The sequence below is a fragment of the Anolis sagrei genome, chromosome 4 (genome assembly GCF_037176765.1).
Source record: "Anolis sagrei isolate rAnoSag1 chromosome 4, rAnoSag1.mat, whole genome shotgun sequence".
Taxonomy (NCBI): domain Eukaryota; kingdom Metazoa; phylum Chordata; class Lepidosauria; order Squamata; family Dactyloidae; genus Anolis; species Anolis sagrei.
In genome coordinates this window covers 42395904-42407063 of record NC_090024.1, presented here as the reverse complement: position 1 = coordinate 42407063, position 11160 = coordinate 42395904, and the positions used below count along the sequence as shown (strand labels likewise).

General features: G+C 37.8%; 1 protein-coding gene across 1 annotated transcript; it reads left to right on the top strand.

Moving 5' to 3' along the window:
• The first annotated feature begins 1333 nt into the window (after positions 1 to 1333).
• LY96 (lymphocyte antigen 96) lies at positions 1334 to 10832 on the top strand. The gene is made up of 5 exons (XM_060771687.2): positions 1334 to 1524; positions 4503 to 4589; positions 7501 to 7629; positions 8168 to 8220; positions 10661 to 10832. Exons 1-5 carry the CDS (start codon positions 1416 to 1418, stop codon positions 10757 to 10759), a joined length of 477 nt encoding a protein of 158 aa, XP_060627670.2. The 5' UTR covers positions 1334 to 1415; the 3' UTR covers positions 10760 to 10832.
• Positions 10833 to 11160: the final 328 nt, after the last annotated feature.

Genomic DNA, 11160 nt, shown 5'->3' with positions numbered 1-11160 from the left:
ATTATGGTTCAGTATGTCTTAGTTTTTATCTCCCTAGATTTTCCTGAAACACCAAATGTATTTCAGGATAATACCATGGAGATAAAAAGAGATGCTAAAATCAAACTAAAATCCTATCTGGTCCAGCATTTAGTATACAAAGCACTGCACCAGCATGGTGTAGTGGTTTGAGTCTTGGATGAGACCCTGCTTTGAATTCTCATTCTGGCACAGAAAACTTACTGGGTGATCTTGGACAGGTCACACTCTCTTGCCTTCGGTGGAAGCCAACAGCAAATAATCTGAACAAATTATGTCAAGTTATCCCCATGATATGTTCGACCTAGAGTCACCAAAAGTCAGAAATGACACAACAACAAACCAAAAGTACTACTATGATACTCTGATTACTGCAAATGTATTGATGCTAAGTGAGTTCTACTAAAACCACTGGGGATTAATTTCTATATAATGGATATAATCCAGAAAAAATATACTCCAAGTATCATTTAATTATGTAGGAGGTTTTCCAGTTGGTGTTTTAAATTATTCTGAAAAATGAGTTGCAAGGAATTCTCAAGGGTTTCTGTGTGTGTAAAAGAGCTTCTTTCTATAGATGCCACTAGAGGGACTCGTTCCCTGACTTACAACATTGATGGATCCTAAAAAAATGTATCAACCATGTTTATAAAATGCAAGATAAAGCTAATGAACTAAAAAGTTTGTGCCTGCTTTGATTTTGCCAGTGTGACATTATCAATGCAACAACGAGTAGCATTGATAACCATTGTATTGTGTGATCCCTGCAAGTTATAGTTGCAAGAGGAAATGTGTGCTCAGGGATTTGTTTTAAAGACCAAGGTTTTTTGAAAGAAATATAGTACTTTTCACTGATATGACTTAGTACATTTCATAATTTTCACAGTAAGAATATTTTCCTGCAGCGATTTTTTTATATAGATCTCTTTAGGGAAAATATAAATATTTGTATAGTTATGAGCACAAGAGATACAATGGCGCTGGTTCACTGTGTTTTATCAGCCAAACATTTCTAACTGGCAGTATTTCTTGCTCAGTAAATTTACATGTTTTGGGTGTAATCTTTCACTTCCTTCATTGCTTTCCACCTGAAATGTTAATAGCAAAGTCACCCTATTACAATTTATTTGTGGAAAACCACAAATGCAGCTTTACACATAGGAAATTTCACACAGGTGATAATGCAACATTCTTCTGAAAAAAACAAATCAAGGGGAGGAAATGTTTTCAGATATTTAAATCATATATTTGTTTTAGAATAAATGTTCTTCCCCAATTGCAGAAACCACGTGTCTGAGGATGACTAAGAGTGGCTTTGTTCCTCTTAACAGAAAGTGAAGCAATCTAGCATAGCCCTCTCTTTGTCTTCTCTTAAAATGGTTTAAAGATAAGTAAACATGTCCCCGCTTGCTATTTTGATCCTTTCTGTTTGTGGATTTACTGCGGCAGGGGAAAAACACCTGCTTTGCAGATCAGATGACCTAGACATTTTATTTTCCTCCTGCGGTAAGTAGAAACATCAGATTGCTTTGATTTAAAAATGTTTGCAGAAGCAACAGTTTGTCTCTCCCTCTAATTAAAGCCCCTGATGGGACATTGTAGTCTTGCCGATGCATATGCTGTTGCAGCATTTACTCAGAAATGGAACTTGCTTTTCACCTGCAGAGTAATAAACAAATGCCTCAACATTTCATCAACCAACTCAACTGCCTGTTTATACACAAACACACACATTTAATAGAGAGATTGAATGTTTGCTTCTTGCTCCTAATATAATTTGAGACCTTTTGCATTTAGCTCAGCCGACTTAAGGCCAAGGTTGTTTGTGCTGAGTTTCACAGATACTCCCTTTGGGCATTTCTAATATTTAAAAAAATATTTTCAAAGTGCAGTTTGGATAAATATGATTCAGTTTGCAACTCTGCTATTGCCTGATGGCTAGGAAATAACTGTATACGTGCATCATTTTTCCAACAAACATTATCTCCCTGAGGTTGCGATTTGTCTCAGTAGAATACAGGTAGTTTTTTTAAAAAAAAATTAACAAAAATTACTGGTACTATTTATTACAAGAAACCAAAATATGCTATTGCTGGGTTGTTAATCCTGCCCCTTCTGTTCCAAGGTGAGCAGCTACCATGAATTCTGTGACCATGATCCCCTGTAAGACTTCAAAAGGATGCTTTTGAAAGGTGGATCCTGGACCTAAAACAATTCCTAGGGAGTAATGGTAAAACTAAGGGAAATTTGGGGAAACTAGAAAGGCCATTTGAGAAGGGTTCATGTAGCCAATGGGCTGCACTGTATGCAACCCAACCTACATTGTATCTATAATGATGATGATGATGATAATAATAATAATAATAATAATAATATATTTATATTCCACCCTTCTCCTTGAGGGGACTCAGAGTGGATTGCAGTATATAAGCAAACATAGGTAAACATTCAGTGCCTTATTACAATGACATACAATGAGACACTAACACACAGACAAATACAAATACTTCTTTCATTTCCAGCTTCTGGAGGTGGTGCTTATCTCCGGCTCTGGGGGAAGTGCTCTTTCTCCATTTTCAAGCTGAGGAGCCTGTGTCCATAGACACCTCCTAGAGCAGTGGTTCTCAATCTGTGGGTCCCCAGATATTTTGGCCTTCAACTCCCAGAAATCCGAACAGCTGACAAGCTGGCTGGGATTTCTGGGAATTGTAGGCCAAAACACCTGGGGACCCACAGGTTGAGAACCACTGTTGTAGAGCATCCCTTTGACTGCTTGGAGCATCCTTTTGCCTTTTTTTGTCAAAGCAGTACCTATTGATCTATTCACATTTGCATGTTTTTGAACTGTTAGGGTGGCAGGAGCTAGGGCTAACAGCAGAAACTCACCCTGTCTCGTGGATTCGAATTGCCAATCTTCAGGTCAGCAGTTTAGCAGCACAATTGCACCACCATGGCCCTTAGAGCAAGCCCTCACCTTAAGTGGCATTTACAGCAAAACTTCATAGAGACCAGTGATGTGTCTATCTACCTGTACACACACAATGAAAAATGTGCCAGCAGAATGTCTGCTTCACTCTCTGCCTCATATGCAGACTGTCTACTCAAATGCGTGCCATGATTTGCCCTTCAGACTGTGTAATGAATTGGTTTCTGCCACCAGGAGTCGAAGGCCTTCTCAGGATCATGGCAAATATCAATAGTGATCCATTGTAGTGAAAGAGTCAACTTGTGTCAGTCACCTTGTTTGATACTTTTTTTGGGATTAGCTTAACAGTTTGAGGTTGGGAAAAAGATATGAAGGCTGGGAATGGGCGAGAGAATTAATTTTCCTCTGTTGTTTACAATGTGACATAGTTCTTACAGTAATTGACTGGGGAAAGAGATGTATTGTGCTTGGGCACTGTAGTTTTGAAAGTTTTCTTCTACAGATGAACCCTTGAGAGTCCATCTTCCACTGGGTGGAGTGCATCCAAACCCAAATTTGCCATATATCTGATGGATCGAGAATTTGATTGCTAAGTAGAACTTGTTTGGGGCCCAGTGCAACCATTGGCTGTGAGGGAATGATGGACCCCATTAATGAAAAGATTGAAAAGCTTCTCTGTTGTCAACCATTTGTTGAATCATTGCTTTACCAGCAATAAAGCTTGTGCCAAAGGAGTAATGTGTCCCAGTGTTCTACACTGAAAGAACTCTTGGAGAAACCTGGAATTACACCCAGTTCTATAACAAGACAGGCTGTCTCAATAGCCATAGGCAAGTTGCTTTCACTCAGATTGGAATAACAGTATCCTAACTCAGAAGGATAATTTAACCAAGGGATGGGTCATTGTTCAATAGCGTAGGAAGCATATCTTGCATGCACAGCATTCCTAGTTGAATCCCTGGTGATTTTGGAAGAAAGTATTTATGCAGCACAGTTGGGAAAGATTTTTGTTTGAGAATGTGGAGACTGGAGAGTCACTGCTAATGACAGACAATACAGTGTATAGTGTATGGTTCCATGAGAACAAAATGTGACTCACTATAAAGCAACCTTTTCATGATGTGGCCACAGAAGCATCAGGAATAATGACAGCATAGGGCACAAACCCTCCCTGGCTCCAACTGAGCCTTTAAGCCTGGAGAATGAGAGCTAAGTTGAGGTGAAAATTCATACAGTCCATGGACAACTTATATAACTCCCACCCTTCACACGAAAGCCATTGCTTCAATTAAATAGCAGAGTTTGCTTAAAATGGGAACTGCTTCTCTGCAGAAAACTTCTATAATAAGAATGTACAACATGATCCCTATATCCATGGTGAATACATTATTGAGCTCTGCATTAATACGTAACACAATGAATGATAGTGAACACTTTTAAATAAAGGGTTTACAGACCAAGAAGACCATAGTAGAATCATGTTGGAGGACCTAGAAAATGCCTAGAGATGGCATATTCTGTTGGACACAATAACATCATTTTTTTTCTTGACCTGCAGGTCCTGGAGCTGCCATGTTCTCTTTTACTGTCAAGCCGTGTTCGTTGAAGGTTTCTGTATGGCAGGGCCATATATTCTGGATCCCAAGTAAGTTTCTAGAGAACACTAGGCCTAGTGCTTTACATTATAGAATGCTGATTACTCCAGTGTGATAGTTTACCCTGTCCAATTCACTGGATTGGATTGGAAGATGATTAGTTGGTTCCTAGAAAGTGGTTTCATTTCAACAAGGAAGCACACACAATTTTGCTATCTCCTGTAGCATTTCATGCCATTCTACATACCATTCAAGAGGATCCCACAGCACTAAACAGCAATGGTGTTCGAGTTAGCAATAACTGCATATATATAGTGATGGACTAGTAGATTGCATGCCACTTTCTAGGACAGGGGTGAGCAAAGTGCAGCCTACAGGCTGAATGTGTCCTAGCAGGGCCATTTTTGTAGCTCTTGGGGTGTTTCAAGTCTCTCCAGGCACACACATACACACTCCATTTTTGTTCCAAAATGCCCCAGAATGACCTCTAAGGTGTTTGTGGGTGGCATTCTTACCACATTCAGAGCAGCACTAGACTCCCGAGGTCTCAGAATGACTCAGAATCACAACAACAACAACAATTACCACCACCACCACCACCACCACCACAAGAATGTACCTATATCCATCACTGTGTTTGACACTTTACAAGTAAAAGAACAATAAAATAATTCTTTTCCATCAGGCTTACCATCTAATTAAGACATGACACTAAAAGAAAAGGGATAGAAGTGTGGGCAGTGCTGCCTCCCAATTGTCAGGGCAGTGACAATTGGGATAGCTGAAGGGTTCATCATCTCTTTTTCAATATAGACAGGATGAGAATGTCCTCTAGTAATGCCCCACCGATAGTGAGAATGTTCTATAGAGCAGTGTTTCTCAACCTTCCTAATGCCGTGACCTCTTAATACAGTTCTTCATGTTGTGGGTATTCCCAACCACAAAATTATTTTTGTTGCTACTTTATAACTCTAATATTGCTACTTTAAGAATTGTAATGTAAAATATTTGATATGCAGGATGTATTTTCATTCACTAGTCCAAATTTGATGCAAATACCTGATATGCCCAAATTTGAATATTGGTGTGTTAATTAATTTTGTCATTTGGGAGTTGTAGTTGCTGGGATTTATAGTTAATCTACAAGCAAAGAGAATTCTAAACTCCACCAATGATGGAATTGAACCAAACTTGGCACAAAGAACTCCCATGACCAACATAAAACACTGCAAGGGTTTGGTGGGCATTGACCTTAAGCTTTGGAGTTGTAGTTCACCTACATCCAGAGAGCACTGTGGACTAAAACAATGGTGGATCTGGACCAAACTTGGCATGAATACTCAATATGCCCAAATATTGGTGGAGTTTGGGGGAAATAGAGTTGACATTTGGGAGTTGTAGTTGTTGGGATTTATAGTTAACCTACAATGAAAGAGCATTCTGAACTGTGCCAATGATAGAATTGGGCCAAACTTGACACCAGAACCCCCATGACCAACAGAAAATATTGTGTTTTCTGATGGTCTTTGGTGATCTCTCTGACACTTGTTCGCGACTTTCCCAGGAGCCCCAACCCGCAGGTTGAGAAACACTGCCATAGAGGGAGAAACAACAACAAGAACAGCTGCAAATGCGAGTATACTTGTGGATGTGGCCCTCCAAAGTCTCCTAGTTGATCAATGTAGTCACTACTTTTTTATAGTTATCTACTACTACTGTAAGAGAAAAGATAAGAACATGTTTACTGTAACATCCTGTTAGTTTTTCCACACTCCTTCTCTTCTTGTCGCTTGCCTTTGTTGTCTCTGGTCTCTTCTGACCTCATTTCTCCTTCCTCTTTCTCAATGTTTGAAAATAACTTCTTGGTGAAAAGTCCCAACATGTAGTCTGTCTGTCTGTCTGTCTGTCTGTCTGTCTGTCTGTGTGTCTTTCTTTCTTTCCATATTTTCTTCAAGAAGATGAATATGTGTTAAATATAGAAATGTTAAATTTTGGGAAACTTTGAAGCCATAGAAAATGTGTTTCTCTTCTCTGTTTTGGACCCTTGGGAAGAATGGAACATAAAATTCCTAGTTACAGTTGGTCCTACAGATTTACGTGTTTCACTTTTGCAGATTTAAGTAGTATGTTTTCCTCTAGCAATCTCTGGGCTCTCCAGTGGGATCCTATGATCAACTTTTGCCAGAAATTGACCATAGTATTGTGCTGGCAGAACAAGAGGTTCATGGCAAAGTAGTATATTTGGTTAAAAATTAGTAGACTTTTAAAACACACGTTTTTCTACTTTTGCAGAATCCTATGCCCTTCCTGTGGATGGGTGGCTGTATATATAACTTTGGTATCTCAATTGTGATCTATGAAAAGTACAGTTTATTCAGAATATTTTTTTGCTGCAAGGTTCTGAAATGCAAGGAAGCACCTGAACTATAAGAAAACTCTTGCCAACTTGAGGAGCAATTATTTTGTCTACACTAATTATCCATTGTGTCCAGCAGACATAACACACTTATTTTCATAAAAAGAGCTGAAAAAGGGAAACCAAGACGAGGAATTGTAATGATCTGATACTGTGTATAGTTCTAAATAAAAGTAAATACATTTACACCTTTCTTACACACAATATTCACCATTCTAAAAGTAAATGTTCTATAATATATATATATTTAATTATTATGGAAAAAAGCTTTTACCAAAAAAAAATCCCCTTCCCATTTTTCCCACTTTTTTCCTGGGCCCTCATTTTTCTAATTAATTATGCACAAATACTTGTTATTAAAAATTATTTTATACCCTATAAAGAAAACTAAGAATTCCCAAACATACCCATATTTTGTCTGGACTGCCAATGTGCAAAGGGATCTTATAGCATCTTTGAAGCTAAGAATGCACCATTAACTTTTGTAGACTTACTCTTAGAAGACTATGTTTATTTTATTGCTGTGTCCAATTATTACTTTACAGAGGCTGATATAACCATCTTGACAGCACGTATACACATATGGCATGAAACATTGTATGTCTTTAAATGGGAAGCTACTCTTTGCCATGGTGTAGATGATGATTATACATTTTGTGGTGCTTTGAAGGGAGGTAAGCATGGATTATAGAAATTTTGCTGATTCAAAACATCTACACTGATAGGGACTATAATTTTCTGGTGTAAAAATAGATGTGTAAGGCTTTAAGGTGCCTCAGAAGGCTAATTAATACGGTACTGCTGGTAGTTATAACAAAGAATTTGGCTCACAGTGCCATTGCAATGATACACTGACAATACATATGAGATGCTAGTTCACCCAAAACTACACATAAGTGTCAAGTTTCAGAATATAAGTGGCAACCTTGGCAACAAATGTATCATCCACATTTCCCTGGTATAAGCAGACCAGATGTCTGACTACTAAAAAAAAAAAAACCCAACTGCATAAAAGATTATTCTTGTGGCAAGCCATCTTATATTAAGTCCATCTTATATTAAGTAGCTGCTTTACCCATTATTTTGCCTTTTTGCTATGTAGCTAAATGTATTTTAAAATCCTTTCCAAAGAAAGTTTTGTTTTAAGTTGTAAAGGAATAATGAGGTGGTATTCATTTGGTTAAGCTCCTGATAATAGTTCCTTTTCTGCAGAGACAATCGACACAACCGTGAGGATCAGTGGTGCTCAACCAACATATCTACAGGTACATTTCACATCTATCTCTTCCTAAATGAAAATCTTATTCCCAGATCCTGAATAGCACAAGGTAGTGTAATAGGGCATGTAGAATGACTCTCCGTAGCCATCCAACAAGGCTGGCAAAGTATCCAGCTATATCCCTGTATAGCTGGATGCATGCTCTATTGAGATCTGCTGGCATTCTCAATAGCAGGCATGAGCAAACTTTGCCCCTCCAGGTTTTTTGGACTTCATCTCCCAGAAATCCCAGCCAGCTTGCCAATTGTTAGGAATTGTGAGAGTTGAAGTCCAAAACACCTGGCGGGCCAAAGTTTGCCCATGCCTGCCCAAGTAGTAAGTCCTGCCTGGAGGTGTGGTGGGGGCTATGATCATTGAGGAGAGTAGAAAGGAATATTATCCTCTGTAATGATAAAAAAATGTGTATCATATGCAGAGGTAAAGTCAAGTTGCATCTCTATACATTAACAAAGGTCCAACCTCAAAGTGTTTTAAAATTAGAAAAACAAACTGTTCAATAAATACAGACAAAGATCTTTCTGTAATCAGATCTAGAATTCCTTTAGACCAGTAGTCTGGATGCATCCCATTCCATTCTACATTTGCCTCTCAGTCTCAAAATACTATTCAGTTATGATGAGAGCTTTATGTATCAACACATGATAAAGGGATTGTGCTAGACTCATTCCAATCATCTCAGTTACATTCTCTACTTATGTGAAGAGTGAGGAGTCTGATCAAGAGAGCTTCTTCTGTGTGTGAAGCCTTTTGATATGGATTGTAATGCTGTTTTTTAGTATTTCTGATCACATGGATCCATACATAATATAAGTTTTCCACATCAGACCATAATTCTCTACTCTCCACATAAATTGAAAGAACCAGGGTTAGAAATAGTGCTCTCCTCTTTAAATAGCACTAAGTCATATAAGAGGAAATTATTGTCTTTATAATTTATATATAGTACTACTTATATCAATGGAAAAAATCAATACATATATAGATTTTAAAAAGACATAGTGCTATCCTCTTTTGAATGTTGATACAATATACTTGCATTATGATGGAATAGGACTGAGGTAATAGATTCCAAGACAGTCATTGTGGTGTAGTTGTTTGAGCTTTGTACTGCAATCATGGTTTGCTTCCCCTCTATGCCATGGAAACACACTGGTTGACCTTGGGTGAATCACACACTCAGGCTCAGAAAACCTAGGTTGCCCTCACTCAGAAATAATTTGAAGACACACTATAACAACAACAGGTCTCAACATGAAATTTGTCATGCACCAACATCTTCCAGATTATTTTGGTCTGACCACAGGAACAATTTCCTGGTGGACATTTGGCCAAGACACTTTCAATCACTCCATTTCCCCTACTGAACTGCTTTTCTTGCCCATTATGGCTACTGCTTGCATCCTTGCAGGTGCCTTGAATCCAAGCAAAGAGCCAAAAGGCATTGACATCTACTACTTCTGCTTTACATTACCACTGTTGTCTGAGCAAGAATGAGAGGTGTGTAAATTATAACAAAGAGGAGGAGGATGAGGAGTTCTATGAAAATGTGCTTTCAAAAGGTCCTCAAACAAGCCAGTCCTTGATACCAATCCTGGCAACTTGACCTGGTCCCATTCTTTTGAGTAGGAGGTTAAATGATCAACTTATTGCAGGATATGTAGATAAATGAGTAAACTTCAGATCAGTTGGGCAAAACAGTAACTGGGTTATTGTAGGGTTGTTGTAGGTTCGACAATACATAAAACAGTAATTGTCATGTGAGTAGACTCGCCTTTCCAGCAAAAGCAACAGGAAACCAATCAACCAACTTACAGTGGAGCAAAGCCATTTTCTCTAGTATGTCCTCAGGTAACCCATCAACTTGGATTATCATGGAAGCAGACAGACTTCCTGAAATGGCATCATCCAAGACACAGGATGATGGAGGTGACAGGGTTCCTACTTGTCAAGCCAACTTTGACTCAGTGTGGCAGAATGTAGTTAGCTATACTGGACGCATGCTTTTTCTTACTATTGTGTCGGAAGATTCCTTAAGCCTTGGCTTCTGCAAGTAGGTCCCTCAACTGTATAGAACTTTGTTTTTTAACAATTTATTATGGCTATAGCTCAGCATAGTACATACAAAATATTTATAAAACTGAGTAATCATACCAAATGCCTTTGAAAAATCTACTCATGGTGACTTAAACAAGTATTACAAATGTAACTTCCAACTCACGTGAACATACTGCAAAAGCCAAAATGTTCAGAGACAAATTCCCGAAGCACCTAATGGGGCAGAGAGAATTATTTAAATAGAACCAGTTCTTCATGACATAGTGAATAGGAAGTAATTTGCAGTATCTGCTATGTCATTATTGTGTAAGAATATTCAACAAAAACATTTAGCATAACTAGGAATTAATTCCTCTTTTTTGTTGTTTTAGGGAGAATATACAATTGTGTTTGAAGCATTCTCTGGTCATTTTGAAGAATTGATAGCCTGCATGAATTACACACTTATAATTAAACAGAAGCTTTATTGAATAGGAGGTTACTTTGTTCTAGCAAGAAGCAGTGGGATAATTCCACAGAAATGATCTTAGGTTTGTGTTTTCCAGGAACAAGATCTAAAAAAAAAATTAAGAATAGAAAAGTCATTTTCATCATATTTTCTCATTAATTTATGCATATTTTCATATCAAATGAGACTCAAAGCATTGCCAAAGCATTGTTCAAAGTGCTAGCAACAAATGGTTGCTTTCATTGTTTATTCAGCATTGCCTCAGAATAATTGTTTTGGATCACATCAATTAAACATTCTGTTTAATTTCATTTTTAAAATGTATATTGTACTTATATTTTATTGTACTTATATTTTAACTGTAATGTTTCATTATGTTTATATGTTAACCGTTTATATTGATATGTTGTATTTATTGTTGTA